This window comes from Apodemus sylvaticus, chromosome 5 (assembly GCF_947179515.1).
Source record: "Apodemus sylvaticus chromosome 5, mApoSyl1.1, whole genome shotgun sequence".
NCBI lineage: Eukaryota > Metazoa > Chordata > Mammalia > Rodentia > Muridae > Apodemus > Apodemus sylvaticus.
Window position 1 is genome coordinate 9,403,892 of NC_067476.1, and position 17,756 is coordinate 9,421,647.

The 17,756-nt window shown below is 54.6% G+C and overlaps 2 protein-coding genes across 5 annotated transcripts in view; one reads left to right on the top strand and one right to left on the bottom strand.

Annotated features, from left to right (window-relative positions):
- Window positions 1–278: 278 nt before the first annotated feature.
- On the bottom strand, window positions 279–14,067 carry Crat (carnitine O-acetyltransferase). 2 transcript variants are annotated; one of them, XM_052182090.1, is made up of 15 exons: window positions 13,451–14,067; window positions 11,824–11,960; window positions 10,927–11,190; window positions 8,231–8,349; window positions 7,031–7,084; window positions 6,345–6,510; window positions 5,903–6,077; window positions 5,172–5,350; window positions 4,613–4,713; window positions 3,591–3,710; window positions 3,375–3,497; window positions 3,133–3,268; window positions 2,719–2,781; window positions 1,831–1,968; window positions 279–1,132 (listed from the first exon to the last, which is right to left on the bottom strand). In XM_052182090.1, exons 2-15 carry the CDS (start codon window positions 11,848–11,850, stop codon window positions 917–919), a joined length of 1,881 nt encoding a protein of 626 aa, XP_052038050.1. In that variant the 5' UTR covers window positions 11,851–11,960; window positions 13,451–14,067; the 3' UTR covers window positions 279–916. The 2 variants fall into 2 exon arrangements, with proteins under 2 accessions (XP_052038050.1, XP_052038049.1); XM_052182089.1 differs by lacking the exon at window positions 11,824–11,960.
- A 106-nt stretch (window positions 14,068–14,173) lies between these two features.
- Window positions 14,174–17,756, top strand: part of Ptpa (protein phosphatase 2 phosphatase activator) — a 29,829-nt gene continuing 26,246 nt past the window's right edge. Inside the window, exon 1 of one of the 3 annotated variants that reach the window (XM_052182093.1) lies at window positions 14,174–14,468. In XM_052182093.1, the coding sequence (XP_052038053.1) occupies window positions 14,438–14,468 (31 nt within the window). In that variant the 5' untranslated portion in view covers window positions 14,174–14,437. The remainder of the gene's footprint in view (window positions 14,469–17,756) is intronic. The other 2 variants (XM_052182092.1, XM_052182091.1) reach the window with 2 other exon arrangements.

A 17,756-nucleotide genomic window follows, 5' to 3' on the forward strand; every position in this document is an offset into this window, starting at 1 on the left:
GGGCAGCAAGCCCTGGCTTTGGGCCGGGGAGTGTCTGCCACCCAAGATCCATAGCATTCCACTGATCAGGGGACTTGGGAAGGCCTAAACCAGGACAGGAAGGTGGCTCGCTAGGGCTGGGCGACATCCGTGGCTCAGCACCTCAGATCTCATAGCTCAGTCTGAAGATGTTTGCTCAGAGCTTGCTGGCCGCCTGCTTGGATACCAGCTCCCTGAACCAGAGACGGAGAAGATGGCAAGGCCAGGCATTGCCCTGCTTGCCCCTCAGCCGAATCAACTTCACCAGCACTTCTTCCCTTTATTGATCACCTGGCGTAATCACATTATGCCACCATGACTGCAGCAAGAATCACCCTGAATAGAAGCAAAAAGTCTGGGGCTCAAGAGTCACCAGAATGTGGCAGCTGGAGGTAGCACCCTGAGGTGGGGTGGTGGAGGCTAGACCTCAGATGTCCCTTTGGCTACAAAGACTTAATCCTTAGCTATCTGGAGGCTGAGGCCCCCCATCCATAGCTAATCCTCTGACTCCTGGTCCTCGGGCGTTTACCAATGAAGACAGACTTCAATGCCCTGGCTGTGGAGATGCAAGAGATTGGCCAGGGCTGAGGAAAGGGACTCTCCCCAGCCCCTGCTGTGAGAAGGGTGAGCTGGACTGGTTCCCTCCCCATGGTTCACGGAAGTGGGTGACACACTGGGGACCTGGGCTATGGTCTTGTTCAGCCTCTGGACTCAGCCTGCGCACCGACGATGGCAGGTGCTGAGGCCAGGCCCGGAAGGCACTTGGCGTGGGTCTGGGGCCTTGCTAGAGAATGCTCTTTTGGCTCAAACTGGAGGGCACGGGAGCCAGGAAGTGAGCCAAGGCAGGCGTCCATTCCAAAGTGGGTTTGGCTGTGGAACTGGCAGGCCTGGGCTGGGCTTAGAGCTTGGCCCTGGGGTGGTTCTGGAGCAGGGTGCGCATGTCCAGCAGAGCTTTCTCCAAGTAGTGAGCCATGCGGGCAGCGTTGGTCTCAGCACAGCTGTTATAGGCTGACACGGAAAAGTTGATATGGGCCTCCATGGGGTTGTAGCAGATGCCATAACCATCCGGGACCACAGGTCCGAAGAACATGACACAGTCTGTCTTGGCAGGGACCTAGGGACAGCAGGATCTAAGTTCATAGCCAGGCCCGTGGTGGCCCTCCTGCCTCTTGGGTGTACCAGTTTGCCTCTGCATCTATTCCTCTCCTGTGCTCTTTCCTTTTCTCCATACGGTGAGCCTTCCTTCACATTCCTGGAGGGATAGTGCACCCTCTGCACTCCTCAGGGCTCCCGTGGTGCTCCATCTGCACTCCTCAGGCCATGCCCGCTTCCTCTCCTGTGCTCCACAAGCAAGCCCGTGAGCTTCCTGGGACCATGGCTGTGTCCAGCTGTGTCCCAGCCCCCCAGCACATGCCAGCTGGTACCCATCAGGTAGTCCTTTATAGCTGGCCAGTCACTGAGTGGAACATTCTCTCTCTTAAGAGGCCTAAGCCTTCCCACACTTGTTACAGCAGCATCCCTACCCCGAGCTCCTGACTGGGAAGCCAGTTGTTTTGGCAGTGAGCCTCTGGTGATGTGTGTGGGCCACATCACCGGTAAGGTCCAGCTGCCAGTGAGCTGCAGAGAGTCTATTTTGTGAGATGTGTGTACCCACAGAGGCCAGCAGAGTTAAGGTTACAGGTGGGTATAACAACCTGATGTAGGTGCTGGGAACTGAACCTGGGTCCTTTGGAAGAATAGCAAGTGTTCTTAGTCATCTCCCCAGCCCCTGCCTATGGGTTTTAGCCCTGGCCCCCTGGGCCGGTGGCCTACCTGGCTGGTAGACAGGTTGAAGTGCATAGCAATGGCGTAGGAGGTGTCCATGAAGATGTCAGGCATGCTCACCAGGTCCTCGATGGCCTGAAGCTTCAGACCCAGCAGGTGCCGGTCAAAGGCCTCCCCTCGGATGGCCTGGGTGTGGGTGGGAGATCTGTCAGAGGCAGGTACCGCAGGCTCACGGCATCCCCACCCTCCTCAGGAGCCTGTGGCAGTTCTGACCCCTCCAAACCCTGGTCTCCTAGAGCCATGAGACCAAGGGGGCATCTAGGGAGAATTGTCCTCACTTCCCAGATGGGGAAAGCCAGGGTTACAGAAGGCAGATTTCTGCCCAGGGAGGCAGGACCGTGCAGGATAACCATAAGGGAGAGCTCCAGAGTGCATGGTACATGCTCAGTGCTGTGTATGCAATGCAGCAAGGGCAGGGCTTATACAGCTATGTAACAGGTGGTGTCTACACATGTGTCTAACAGCGCAGTGTCTGCACATGTTATGTGGCTTGGGGCAGTGTACACTCCATGACAGGCAGTGTCTGTACACGCCTTGTAGCCTGGGCAGGCACTGATGGCCACACCACCACTTCCCTGGCTGTAGCCTCCAGTGCTGGAGAACAGGAGAGGGGCCAAGTGCTTGGACCTCTAGCAAGTGGGAGGCGCGAGACCCAAGGCCTGTGCTCACTTGCTCACTGTGACCATGGAGCTGGGACCAGGGTGATTACGAGGACGACCCTAGTTTTACCAACTTTCAAATGGCATTATTAATTTAAAATAGATTTGCAGGTGCTCCAGAACTCTGGAAAGAGGCAGTTCTTAGCAGGGATGGACAGGAAGATGGACAAACAGGCAGGATAGTGAACAGTGAAGACCAAGAGCAGGGCTCACTCACTCGGTCAGTGTAGGCTCGGTGGGCCTGCACCGCCTTCCGCAGCAGCTCCACCTTCTGGTGTTTCTGGGGGGGGCGGAAACAGAGGAAGCTGAGGCCTGCCCTTCCTCTCCCTCCCCGACCTTAGCAGCTTGCTCTGTACCCAGCACCACAGCAAGGACTGCGCTGCCATTCCTCCTCCTCTAGAGCGCAGCACTCACTCGCAGGAGTGGACAGAGGCTGGCTGTCTCTTACAGATATGTGGGTTTGTCTTAGCAGCCAGAAAGCTCAGAACTAAATTCATGGCCCCATCTTCTGTTCCGTTTCCTTTGCCCACTGTGGGGCTGAAATACCATAGAGGTACAATTCATTTGCAGAGAGTGAGCAGGAAAGGAGAGGCCAAGCCCAGCCTGCACACCCGTGCTCCCGACCTCTCACCGGCACTTTGGAGTCATCCATGCTTTTGACAAAGGCCAGCGAGTCAACGGAGGCTGAGCGGATGGTGTCAGTGCGGCCCAGGTGGAACATGCGCAGAGAGGCACTTTCATATGTGGCACACGCCTGCCCATAGATCCTGGGTGGGAGGTGACTGTCAGTACGTCCAGTTCCCACGGGGCGGCCCATCCCTCCTCTCCCCTCCCCGCCCCTGTGGGGCAGGAGAGTGATGGGGCAGGGTGCACCTGTAGTATGCCAGCTGCAGGGCTATCTGGATGAAGGCATCAGGGCTCAGCTTCTCTGACTTGGGGAAGTCCTTTCCAAAGTGATGGAAGACCAGCATCATGATGTCCAGGTCCTGGATCATGCTGGGGTGGAGATGCAGAAGGCACGGGTGAGGAGCAGGCCCCTGGAAGCCTCGTGGCAGGTCCTCCCCTGACAGGGCCCAGCCCTGCACTCACATGCTGATGTTCTGTTTGGCCTTCTCTATGTCGTTCTTGATCTCGGGCGTGATGTTGAACCGCAGCTTCTTGGGCATGGGCAAGGGCACCATGGGAGAGCGCACAAGCTCAGGCTTTTTTCTGCATGAGATGGGGAGGCTTAAGGTTTATGCCAGGGCCACTGAAGCCCAGGAGTATCCCTGAGACTGAGGTGGCGAAGAGGAGTCCTTGACGCTAGGGGTAGGAGGTTCAGAGATTGTGGGTTAGCTCTGTGAAAACTGACTTCACTCTAGCTTTCAAGATGTCAGATAGAAGCCAGGTGTAGTGGCACACACCTTTAGTCCTACCACTTAGAGGAGACGGAGGCAGGTGGATTTCTGAGTTTGAGACTAGCCTCTTATCAGTTAGGGAACAACTATGCCAAACAGGCTATAGTGAGACTCTGTTTAAAAACAAAAAGAGTCACATGGAGAAGGTTGGGGGAAACAGCCCTGTCCAAGGCCACAAAGCTAGGAAGTTTAGGGCTAGAGACAGACTTCAAGACTACAGCCTTTGTAGCTTCCTTCAGCTCAACAGTCAAGAGTGCTGCTCTGCTCTTTCAGAGGTCCTGAGTTAAACCATATGTGGCTCACAAACCATATGTGGCCATCTATCATGGCATCTAACGCCCTCTTCTGGTGTCCAGGCATACATGCAGACAAAGCAACCATAAACATAAAATATGTAAACAAACCTTTTTTAAAAAATCCTCTAAGTCAGGCTATGGTGGCACACCTTTAATCCCAGCACTCAGGAGGTAGAGGCAGGCAGACTTCTGAGTCTGAGACTAGCCTGGTCTACACAGAGAAGCTCTGTCTTAACAAAAAATTGTTAAGCTCTCTCTTAACAAAGCTCTTAAGAGAGATAGAGACATATTGACTCTGTTCTTCAAACGAGAGTGACATTTCTCTACAAGTTGTCAACAATTTCTCACCATTTCTCTCTAAGTCTGTCACCTGCATGTCACCTGCCACCAGGGGGAATGAGGCTGGAGCTATACTCACATATACTCCATGACATGGTCCACAAGAGCGACGATGGGGGGCCCTTCCGCAGCTGCATGCTCGTAAACCATCCCACAGGAGCCGTCTTCTGCCACAATGAACTGTGGATGAGAAAGAGCCCATCCCGTCAGCCCCAGATGCCTGGACGGGGGCTCCTGAGCCACTTGCTCTCTGTGTGGGTCTCAGAGGAAGGGTCCCTGAAGCCATCTCCAGTCTGTATGCAGATCCACCCAGGAGATCCTCAGAGGCACGCCCCCAGCAGTTCTACCGTTCCTGTGTATGAGTACAGAGGAAAACCATACCCAGACTGCACCACACTGCCTGACCCCAGATGGTGGGTGTCTGACATGCTAAAGGGCTCTGCTGGGGGTGTCAGAGGTATGCAGGCCTGGTAATGACAGGCTGGGTGCCTGGAAATTACAGCAGCACCCTGCCTCCTCGCTTCCTGCCTGCTTTACAAGCAGGAGGCTGGGGACGCTGGGCCTACAGAGGGGGCAGGGAGTTCCAAGTGTCAGTGAGCCAAGCTCTGGGGCTGTGGCCCTACCAGGTCCTCACTTGCCTGCAGTGTCTTGTCGAACCAGCGGTTACCGCTGTTGAACTTGCTGCCACCACCGTGTAGCATCTGGCCTGCCACATGGCTGCGGTAGACATCATCTGAGACTCTGGGCACTTGCTTGTCCAGGCAGACAGTGAAGATGCTCTTCTGTATGGAGTTCACCGACTCGCGGTTTACTTTGTCTGTAGGAGTTGGGGTAGGTGTAGGGAGCCTCAGAGCCCACTGTCTCCTGCCCTGGGCCCGCTCATCTTGCCTCATGTCCCTCTGGAGACGGGGACTTCCCACCTTTGGGGCCTTCCAGGCACGTGCAGAATTGTGAATGCATAATTAGAGCTTTGCCTTCAGCAGATTCCTACAGGTATGGCCATACTGCAAAGGGCAGGGCCCAGTACAGGGCACACTACAGACATAGGACAGCAGAAGTCCAGGAGTCACATGGAGAGCAGGCATGGCAGTCCAGGATGCAAAGCCAGCATCAGACTCTGACAATGCCCATGGCCAATGTGAGCTTTGATAGGAGTGGTTCTGGGAGCAGAGAGTACACAGAGAAGGGACCTCAGCCACAACACTTGTCTAAATCCAACTTGCTACTTCACAGGAGGAAACTGGCTTTGTCAACCTAAGCCTTGGTTTTCTTGTCTATAAAATGGGCCAGTACACCTGCTCCCAATTGAGAGGGACAGCTCGGGACTGGACCTGTCCGGCATGGAAGGAAGGCCCTGCCCTGGAAGTACCTTTAATGAGGTTGTTGTAGGCCTTGGCCCACGTGTTTCGGTGGTTGGAAGTTAGGATGCCAACGGGCTCTTTGTTGGATTGCAGTGAGGAGTTCCATATTTTCTCTAGCTGCACAAAGATCTGATCTGAGGTGAGCGGAGTCCCATCGCTGTGGTACACGTCCAGTTCAAAGAACTGTCATGCCCAGAGAGGGGAGAGAAGGGCTGAGTGGTCTCAGCCAGAGAACGACCACCAGCCTCCTCTGGCCTTGGCAATGGAGGTTACAACCAGTGCAGCCGGGGAGGAGCTGGAGTGGGGCTGAGCTGGGGCTGGGGCTGGGCTGGGGCTGGGGCTGGGGCTGGGGCTGGGCTGGGGCTGGGGCTGGGGCTGGGGCTGGGGCTGGGGCTGGGGCTGGGGCTGGGGCTGGGGCTAGGTCCCCTCAGACAGAGCAGTGGTGCCCACCTGGTAGTTATGCGCCACAGTTATATGCGTGGGTGGTTTCTTTGACTTTAAGAAGTTCACCACTGAGTCCTGCTTGGGCCCGGGCACACGGCAAGAAGATAGGATCTGATAATACTGGTTCATGCACAGTGGCTGTCCTCCCAGGAACTCAACTGGCAGCGTCTCGCTGTGGGAGGACACAGGAAGGGGCCACTGGGCAGGTGAGTGGGGAAGAGGCCAGGGTAGACAGACACCTTCTACACTACTTGGATCTGGGTGAGAGACCTGTTCCTTGGTGTCTCCATTGCCACCAGCATGAGCGGTGTTATTAGGGTGTAAAGGTGAAAATACAGGTCTTGAGGTCTGTACTTTCTAGGGATTGGAATCCTGTTTATGAGTCACCCATAGACTGCTTCCTTCTCCCTTCTCTGGGCTTCAGTCTGTCACAGGCAGTTGTGATGCACTCTGGCTGGGACAACAAGCTCCCGGGAGTCCCAGGAGCTGGAGCAGGACTTAAATGGCCCCTCCCTCACTGCTCACTGTCCTCACCCCTTCCAGGGCTGGGCCAACAGGAAGTGAGAATGACGTGGGCCTGTTCAGAGCCCGCACGGACACACTGGGTGCCCAGGCCTAGAGCTGGGGTGGCTCTGGTAGAAGGTAGGTGTGGGCATGGGTAGTGGTATTCAGGTCAGGGTGGGGCTACTCACTTGTCAATCATGGACTTGAAATCCAGCACACCCTCGATGAGTTTGGCAGCAAACCTGGAGGATGAAGCAGAGATCTGAAGCCGTGTTGCCAGGGATGCTAAGTATGGGAAGGACCTGCGGAATCACCACTTCCCCTCAGGAGACACGGGCCCAAGGAGTCCAGAGAGGACCCGCAGCAGTGAGCCCCTCTCCAGGGGGGGAATGCTGGCGGCAGGAGAGGGCCTGAAAACCTGGGTACTCAGCAGTGGCACACCATGGCAAGATAAGAGGCCAGGGGGTGACTGACTCCCACCCACCCAGGGCCAAGCCGGCCTGAAGTATTCCTGATTGGAGATTCATCCATTACTTGGTGAAATAGGCACAGGTACCTACCCTCCAGGGTCCAAGGACCCCCAGTGCCAAGCCCCTTTCTCGTTCTAAGTCTTTGTGTCCTCGTGACACTAGTGTCAATCTCTTCCTCCTTGGACTATTCAGGGTTTCCTGGCTCACAGCCATGTCTCCTGCATCTCCCAGTGTCTGAGGCCATCCCCCGTCCCAGTATGGATGGCTAAAGTAAAATATGTAAAATAAAGATACTTTATCCAGTGTGTGGGAGAGCCCAGGCTGAGTCCCACCTATAACCAGGAGGCCCTTGTCCCTTCGTTATTTGTGTGTGGGTGTAGCCCAGGATCTAGTGCATGGTGGACAATCGCCAGACCACTGAGTCACACTTCTTTCTTCCTTTCTCTTCCTGGCTTCTCTCTGTCCTTGCCCTGGTCTCTTTAAGGGAAGCTGGTGCCAGTCATGAGTGGCAGGCTCCTGGGCAGGAGATCCCTGCTGCTGGTATTTTTATCTCTGGTAGGACTGGAACAGGGGCCAGGGCAGGTGACATGGCTGAATGTGGAAAAGGGGACTGTGTATAAAGGTCACCGTGTGGCCAGCTGAGCCGAGTGGGAGGGACTCGGGCACAGTTGGAGGGTGAATGATTACAAAGCCCTGGCACGAGAAGCCTGTCCTCTTAACTTGGGTTGTGACCATGGGAGATGGTCTCCTCCTTGCTCTGAGCCTCAGTTTCCCCATCTGGAAGATGAGGCTGTTGGTGGGGTAAAAGCACAGGCCAAGGCCTTTCCAGTTTCCTAGGGTGTAGACTTGAGGGCTCTGGAAACCCATGGAGCCCTTCCCCAGGCCCAGCCCAGCCTGGCACCAGCCGCACACACTCACCGGAGCTGACCCTGGAGGTCCGTGAAGTCCTGCTTGGGTAGCATCACTCCTGGGCTGGAATAGATGACCACAGGCTGGCGGAACTGCAGATAGGCTGTCTTGAGCCACCACTCAGACAGCTGGACAGGGACCAGAGCAGAGCTGATCAGGAGTAAAGCACAGGTACGGTGGGGGGGGGGTCCTCTTCCTCCCCAGGACCAGGGATCTAGCTGGCCCTGGTGTCCTTTGGCATCTGCAGGACAGTCTCCCAGAGAACGCTGAGGCTCACAGGCTCACAGCACCTGCCCTACCTTCTTCAACATCATCTTCCCCTGAGCTTGTGCAATCGGCACTGCCGAGAGAACAACCTGGGGAAAACAACTAAAAGCAACCTTGACAAAGGACTAACCAGTGAGCAGCTTCCCTCTTGGCTTCTCTCTGTGTGTATGTGTGCTGGTGAGGCTTGAACCCAGGACTCCACACACGCTAATCAGCACACATTCCCATGCTGGGCTATATACCCTTACGTATCTGCACACATTCCCTGTCAATGATTATAATACACTGGTAAAGAAAATACCTCCCTAGATATCTAGACAACAGCACAAGGAATGACAGGTAAGAAGAGAGCCCAGCAAGTGGCTTAGCTAGCTCCAGCTGGGCATTGTCAAGGAGCCAGCAACTTAAGTCAGGACTACACACAAGGCCCGGTGCTCCTCGGTGACCTTAGACTAGGAGGCAGACACTAGTTTTCATCTCAAAATCAGGGCAATTCTAAGGGGGAGCCTCACTGAGAGGGCAAGTTATTGTACTAGTGAGAACATGAGGGTGGCTCCTTTCCCTGTCCCATCAGCCACAGGCGTGACCTGAACAGTACCTCAGTCCCTTGTGTTCCTTACAACTCACAGTAAGCAGGTGTTTGTCCCTAACTTCCACCTACCCCATTCGCTATTTTATTTTATTTTTATTTACTGGTCTCACTATGTACCCCTAGAGCTTTTCAGAGTAGCTAGCCTCACAGAGATCTGCCCACGTGTCTCCCACGTGCTAGACACGTGCCACCATGCTGGACCTATCTCTCATAGGTTCCTAAGCCTCAGACCGATTCCTCCCAGTGTGCTCCATGCCCATCCCAATCAGCAGCAGATCGGCATACATAACACACACTGGCTAGCCGGTGGCATCGAGCCTCTCCCCAGGGCCCTTGGTAAGAGACAAAGGAAGATGACTTGCCAAAGGCTGGGTAAGCATGTGACTGCCACCTGCTGGGTCACAGCCAAGGCCTGCAGCCCTGGGGCATCCAGGCCTCCCCGTGCACCTGAGGATCTGCCTGAGAGCTACTGTGGGGATGTGCTCTGTGGTCCACCCCTCGAGGTCTCAGCTTCCTCAGCAGGAGGAAGCAGACAGACAAGGATTCTCTCTCACTCAGGGGTCTTCACACTTGCAGGGATTGCAGGCTACAGTTCAGACAAGGGGAGAAGGCCCTGACCTGCTAAGGCTCAGCAAATGCTGGTCCCTAACAGCTCTTGCCTAACGCCTACTTCCTACCTGTGGCTCCAGACTCCACTGAGGCCCATCAACACAGGGCACTTCCTGTTTCCTACTGTGATCGGCCCAGATCCACAGCTCTGGGCCCCAGGGAGTCTGTGTCTACAGATCCCCCCAGCTCAGATACAGAATATTTGAAAAAACAAAAACCTGCATTCATACTGAATGCATAGGCCTTTATTTTCATTTTTTGATAAACTCTTAAACTGTATACCCAGCGATTGTGCTGTGTTGGACCTTCATCATCTGGAGTTGACTTAGGGTCCATGGGAGCAGGTATTTAGGCGAGACTGAAATACTGAACTCGCTAAGGGACTTGAACCTCTCCTCTCTCTGTAGCTCTTAGAATCTGTGGGGCCATGGACACTGAGGGTGACTGTTTTCCACCCATCTGTCCCAGCTTCTTCCTTGAGCTTCATATTGGGAACCTTCTTCCCAGTTGCTTTAAAAGGGGGACTTCCCGCCCCTCAGTCCCACTGTATTAGCAAGTGCCACTGGCTGTCTTCCTAACAGCCTTGGACCTCATGACGTCCTGCCTCCTTGTGCCAGGTGAGGGCCTCAGCCTCTTCACCGCTCCTGCCTCCTGCCCGTGCTTCCTTCCCTGCAGCTTGGGCTATCTTTTTCTCCTTTAATCTTTATGTATAATGTGAATACAGAATGTGTACCATGTGCCAGTATAGACATGTTATAAATTGAACTAATTGAACTGATTAGACCCTGAGCCAGGAGCATGCCCACTAACCTCAGGCTGACAAATCCCCTGCCTTAGGCTGTTCCATTAAGCTCAAGTCTACTACATCCTCCTTCGCTGCCTGCCTGCCCGGCTCGGAACACACTCCAGCCCAGGCCACATTGCTGCTCCCTTTTCCTCCGGCCCTTCCTCCGACAGACACTGTCATCCATATTTCTGCCTCTTTTCCCCTCAGCCCTGAGAATGGAACCGAGTCTCATCCATGCTAGGTAAACGTTCTGTCACAGAGCCACCATCCCAGTCAGTGGGACCTTCTCAGAAATCTCCACGTACTTCCTCTGCTGAACATGATTTCACCCGCTGATTTCCTGATTTCGGCCCTGGTTTCCAGCCTTCTCCCAATGCCCCTAACTGAGCGTCAGCTCTAGGGCTGCTCTGGAGAACCCACACCCCCCCAGGCCACTGTCAAGACACTTACCCAGTTCTCCATTTTCTTGGCCCTGCGCTCCAGGCCTTTCTGTAGGCGTTCCCCTACACCCCCTGCGGTCTGAAACTCGTCTACCAGTTGTTTGGTGTGAGCCCATTCTTCCTCACTCACGATGGGCTGCAGTGCCTTGAGGTAATGGTCCAGGGACTGTTGAAGTGGGGGCACAGGCAGCCTTGGCAGAGCATCCTGGTGGGCCTTGAAGCGGCCAGAAACCTTCATCAAGGAGGAGGGCTTGAGGAGGCCCAGGGGTTTCACCTGTGGGACGCAGAACAGCCTACTCATTCTCTCAGACTGAAGCACAGCTCTTTCCAAACTTCAGTCCTAGGCCTTATAGGCCATCCCCCCAGGGGCAAAGACAGCTTCCTGGGTGGTGCCTGCTCGGGAGGCCCAGCCCTCAAGGTATAGGAGTCCTGCCTCTCAGGGGCTGGCAGGTGCAGGAAGGCTAGGAAAGGGTGGGGGAGGGATGGGTGACATTATTGGGGTGGCAGAGGTGAAGGGGACCCCCCACCCATGAGGATGCACAAGACCCATCATCCCTGCCCCAGGAAGATAAATCGGCATAGAGTTGGCTCTCTAAGCCGAAGCCCCCCGACTTCTCAAGCCCTGCTTCCAGCTTGAGAACTAGGAGGGAACCGGAAGTGGGCAAGCCCGTGACAGCACCTCTGCGGAGGCTTCAGCCTCTGTGCTTTCTCTTCACTGTGGGGCGATGGTAAGGGGCGAGGGCAGGGCTGCAGCTAGAAAGCTGAGAGGCCTGGCATGGAGGATGAGAGATAGCAGAGAGAGGCAGGGAGGGAGTCCCGGAGACTCCGGGGGTGGCAGAGAGCGAGACGGGAAGGGCCCAGGCTGCTGGCACGGTGGCAGGCAAGCGGCAGAAGCGCCATTCCATACCTTCTCTCTCTGCTGCTCGTCCTCCATGGCAGGACTGAGGATGTGAGCCCTGTCTGTCTGCCTGGGCTGGATCTCTAAGCCTAACTGTGCTACCAATTGGACGAGCGGAAACTAGCAAGAGCAGCCGCCTGCCTGGACTGGAAAGAGAAGACAAGATTCACAATTGAGGCGTGAAGGAGTCGTGAGGTAGCAGCCACCGGGCGTGGTGGCATCAAGGCTGGAGGGCCAGTAGCTGCAGATGCTGCCCCGCCTCTCCCTGGCCTCCAGAAGAGGAGTAAGGCAGGTAAGTGGGCTGGAAGTAGGTTCTGAAGGAAGAAAAAACCTGGAGCTTCCTTTCTTCTTGGCTTGGGCCCAGCACCAGGGAGGCAAGCCAAGAGGTATTAAAAAATCCACCTGTCAAAATCTTCATAGATCTTTTTGATGTGGGAAAACTTGGCTGGAGGGTGGAAACAGTCTGGCCGCTAACCTGTGGCCCTGAAATCAGTTCTGCTTGAGAATGGTGCAAGACAGGAGGTGCCAGGAAAGGGCCACTAGTGGACCATGATTGCCACAAGCCTGCTTTTTTTTTTTCCGGTTTTTCGAGACAGGGTTTCTCTGTGTAGCTCCGGCTGTCCTGGAATTCACTCTGTAGACCAGGCTGGCCTTGAACTCAGAAATCCACCAGCCTCTGCCTCCCAAGTGCTGGGATTAAAGGCGTGCGCCACCACCATCCCGCTTTTTTTTTTTTTTAAATGAGTTCTGGATCCAGGTTGGGATCAAAAGCAGGGGAGATATAGGGGCAGCACTACTTTAGTACTTTTGCTATGACTAATAACCCAAGGGACCCCATCTGTGGGTTGGGCTAAATGTGATTAGCAGAGCCCTGGGATTTGACTGTCTCCTTGCTCAGCCTCCCTAGCATTAAAGTGCTCATGCCAGTAAGGTGGTCCCCGAGGAAGACGGAAAGCAGTCTGTAGGGTGGGGTACTGCATTTGAGGAGGGTGAGGAGGGTCCTGAGGTGCTGCCGGGGACTCCTAGAAGAATCTGTCTTAGCTGCCAACCCAGTGTCTGACAGGGCAGTACAGTTCACTGATGTACAGATAGATAGCTTGAGTCGGAGGGAACAGGGGCTCACCATTAGGATATCTGCATTGGATAAGGATGGCGAGGGGCAGCCTTCCACCCCCTGCCTCCTCCAGCTTATTTTGGGGGGGACTTTCAGTCTAGTCTCCACCTGAGGTTCACTTAGCAATATGCAACGAGGGAGGGTGAACGGCTAAAGAACTCAAGGAGACTGGGTGGATAGGCTTGGAGAAGTGGCTCAATTCTGGGCAGCAGCAACAGCCGAGGGCTGAGCTCTCTAGTCAGAAGCCCCCAACAGGTGTCTGAGTCCGAATAACTGGGAGCATGAAGAAGTGGAGTGTAAAGAAAGGTACAAAAGACTTGAACCTAGGTTTCTCAGTCTTCTTCTGGGTCACTGACTGAGTGACACAGGTCTTGGGTTCCATCCCACCCCTCACCTGGTCTCCTCTACCCACCTTGCAGATCACACCCTACCTGCCGGTCTAGGGTTTTCTTGACCGCTGCTACCCTACAGCCGGAGGCCCGCCCGTCTTGTCCCGTCCAGGGCCCTCCTGGGCGTACTCACCACGGTTCTGGCAGCAAAGGCTAACATCGTCCCAGTCTGTTTGCGGACACTCGGTCCGCTCCGCCCCTTGCACTGGGTAAAGTCTGCGCCACTGCTGGGGTGCTGGGGTCAGTGGGTTCGCGACTCGGGCTCTAGGTTCAAGGTCGACGAGTCACTCCCGCTAGCCTGTCGGGGCGGCCCCGCGGCCACCGGGCCCGGCGGGCTGCCGGTGGGGCAGGACTCACGGGGCGGAGCTTCGGTGGATTGCAGTTCCCCCGCCGCTAGCCCGGAGCCGGGGGCGGGCCCAAGCCTGGGCGTGGCCACAGAGGGAGGGGCTTGTGGAGACGGACCTCTAGCTCAGCCGTTAGCAGCCGAGCACTGGCCTTCCGTCACGGGGTCAAAACGGTAGTCGCTGTCCAGCTCGCGCTCTCCGGCTCCGAAAGCCACCTAAGCTGTCGAGGCGGTCACGTGCGTCCGAGTCTGACTGGTGTCCTTGAACGTCACTCTCGGAGCGGCAGAACACAACTGTTGACTGAGGACTGTCTCAGATTTCTTGGGTTGGGCTATGCACAAAGATGACCGGTGGCCTTGTTCCGCAAAAATACTGGTGCCATACTTATCACTCCCTCCATCACCCCTCACCAAAACAAAACAAAAAACCAAAACAAAACAAGAGAACCCGACGCCCCGCACAAATATGGCTGCCAGAGCTGCGGTTGGCTTGCAGACGGCAGCCGTTAGTGCGCATGCTCTCGGGCGCCCCGCACCAAAATGGCCGCTGCGTCTGTCGGCGCGGCCGCCGCGAGACGGCAGTTAGTGGGCATGCTCCCTGAGTGCCTCGCACCGGCATGGCTGCCGCCTTCTCACGAGTGACTGTACTTCTCGGCTTCCGATCCTAGCCAGCCAGCGCTCGTTTCCCTGTTGGAAGCTTGGCGGAGCCGGGGAGAGGTGCGGGGGTGAACGGTGAGAGGGAACCGCGAGCTTCCGCTCCGGCTCCTGTCGGAGAAGATGGCCGAGGGCGAGCGGCAGCCGCCGCCAGGTAGGGCGGTTGGAGGGCCCGGGCGTGCGGGTAGGAAAGGGGTGTGACTCGGGGGTCCCCCGAGGCTGAGGAGACCCGGGGAGGCGGAGGGGCGAAGCTGACGGCCTTGGGGGACCTGAAGGGCCAGAGCCCCGGGCTGCCGGCGGGTGGCGGGCAGGGCGACCGGGGCTCATCCCGGGGCCGGGCGGGCAGAGCGCGTTCGGGTAAAAGGCTCTGGACCTGGTGGCAGAGTTGCCTGGGGTCGGGGAGAGAGAGATCCAGGAGGCTGCGTTCTTTATGGGACTCTGCTCGGGTGGACCCGGGCCTCGCTCGGACACCAGCCTCCTCCATGCCCTGCCCACCCAGCATCTTCCTCCCTTCCTCCCTCCCTTCCTCCCTCCCTCCTGCAGGCTTGGCTCTGGGGGTTTCAGTATCTGCATAGTTAATTGAGAGAAACTACCCTGGTGTCTAAACCACTAATTTAAAAAGGCTGTTTGTACAAGATGACAGGGTTGGTGGCATCATCGTCTGGAACTTTTATTTACTCTGTGGCCTCGTTGTGGTCCATCTCAAATAACTAGGGCAGAGAGATCTCGAGGCCAGATGCTCCAGTAGGGCCCCCTTTCCTGGAGGAGAAGAAAGCGGCTAGCTGACTAGTTACGAAGACTGGAAAATTCTTACAGAGAATGGATAGGTTGGCCAAACTCAGCTCATGCTTTGAAAGTGTTTGATTATCCTTCCGCCACGCTTCCTATTTTTGTGTCCCAAAGAAAGTCTTGGGAGGGAGAAAATTTGAAAATCAAAAGAGGCACCACCATTTCTGTGACCCCCAAAATAGATGAGCACAGTGGAATTCAGACATTTCTTTGTTTTAAGTTATACAAAACCTCTATGAATGTGTCTTAAAGGATTTTTTTAGTGTTGACATCAAGAGATAGTAGCTATCAAGCAGTTAGACTCCATTTGAAATGAGTGTCTCTGAAGATGAATGGGGAAGGGAAGTGGGGGACGAGAACCTATGTACTGGAGGGGAAAAAAGACCCGGACCAAGCTCAGGAAGGTTGTGGATATTTTTGAGTTAAACAGACTATATGACAAGTCACCATATGTGTCCTTTAGTAGACTGAAATTGAGGAGACTGAAATTGTCTCTGTAAGGGTGCCCGCTGCACGTGTGGCAGCCTAAGTTCCATCCTGGGAACCCACAGGGGGGATGGGACTGATCTGAATGTCGTCCTCTGCCCTCCACACATGTGGTGTAGCTCATCCACACATTTGCGTATGCCTGCATGTGTGTGCATGCGTGTGCGCGAGCGCGCTTGCACGGATGTAATTTTTAAATAATTTAAAATGAAGTTTATCAAACTTTCTTCATGGAGTTGTGGTTTGTGGGTGAGTGGAGCGCTTGGATGTGGCAAGTACTCATTGGATGCAAACGTCACATACTCACATACATACGTCGCTTGGGAGGTGATAATCCAGCACACTCTTGGGGGTTTGTGGGTGTGTTGATTTGTTTAGTTTTTTTGAGACAGGTGTCGCTGTGTATCTCCATGTCCCCTGGCACTTTTCATTTCCTTCTGATGTCCCAGGCAGGCTCTGTTCTCTGCACTTGCACACATCCAGAACTTGTTTAGGGCTAGAACTCGCTGTGTAGACCAGACTGGCTCAGAAATCCGCCTGCCTCTGCCTTCTGAGCGCTGGGATTACAGGCCTGCACTGCTGTATCCAGCTTGTATTTTTGATACAAGGTCACCAGCCCTGGCTGAAAATCACCTTATTAGCCAGGAGTGACTTTGTGTGCCAGATCCTCTTGTCTGCCCCTTCCAAGAGCTGGGTGACAAAGGTGACACCATGCTTAGTTGTTTTGTTTTGAGGCAGGGTCTCACTGTGCCCAAGGCTGGCTAGAATTGGGTATCCTTGTGCCTCCACCCACTGAGTGCTGGGATTATAATGATGGGCTACCTGGGCCCTGCTCATCATGAGCTTCTGGGCTACTCTGGGGTTTTTTTCAAGGGACATTTGTAAAGCTTCGTGTTGTGATCCTAAACCATCAATGGAGGTGATCCAGGGTGTCTGGGTCCTCGGCAGCGGCGACCAGAGACTGGAGAGGCTGTGAGTGCGTCCTCTGAGGGCTCAGTGGTCCTGTTGGCTTGTTTGTCTATGGTTTGGGTTTGTGTGTTCTGCTGACTGTGTTTCTTCAATGACTTACTTTTTTGCCTCACAGTGACATACTGTTTTTTGGGGACATAGCCAGGCCTGGAGGTCCTCTTCTCTAAAATAGTGTCTGGAGGGCCGTGTCTTGCAGGGAAGCAGGTCTTATGCAGGAAGACTGGATCCCAAAGATGCAGTCGGGGTTGGTTTGCAGGCTTGGTTATTTGGGATGGGGAGGACATGCCCCATAAAATGTCCCCATCAACTGTGGTTAGCTCAGCAGGCTGGCTTCAAAGCTTTTTATTTAGCGTCTTACTTCAAGTAGCAATTGACTTTTACGAAGGGCCTTGGATGGGGCTGTGGGAAAAGGCTTGTGGGGGTGGGTGGGAGGGGGGGGGCGTCTGGACTCCACCAGCTTGACCCTCCCTGTGCTTTTGGCTTCTGCCTAGGTTGGGAAGCTTATCTTGCTCTTATCTCTTTTCCTAGCCTTCCCTCTGGTCTCCATGCCCTGGACTTCCCCAGGCGGCTCCACTTGGGCAGAGCCGCTCCAGGCCCCTGGGGCCTTTTCTGCTCGTAGCTATGGCTAGGATTTAGAGGAGGGCAGCAGGGCAGGTTATGTTCTGTGAGTCCCATCAACTTTCACCCTTCTGAGAGTTGCATTTTTAAAGGAGATGCTTACCGAACTACCACATCTCCAGTTGCAGACTCAGGCTGAGGCACTCTCTGAAACCTTGGCAGGTGCGTCTGGGATTCATTTTCTCTGTGTTAAAGGAGGTGCACTCTTAGCCAAGCAGAATCATTTCTGCAGTGTGTAAATGCCTTCACTAAGCATCAGATACTAACTAGTCTATAAACTTACTTAAAAATAATTGGGTTTTCAGACTTTTGGAGATTTTTGGAAAACCTACTTTTAAAAGTAGAAGGCGCTTTTAAACTGTGCTCCCTAGAGATGACAGGTAGAGCTTTACTGTTTAATCCTTTAGTAGAGTGAGAGTTGTTTTTACGAGAATGGGATTATACTTAAAACTGTGCATTTTCTTCACCTGTTAGTAAGTAGACGTCCTTCCTATGCCTATGATACAGATATTTATTTCTTTTAAAAGCTATTGGGGGGTAGGGAGGCTGCAGAGACTGCTTAGCAATTAAAAACACCAAT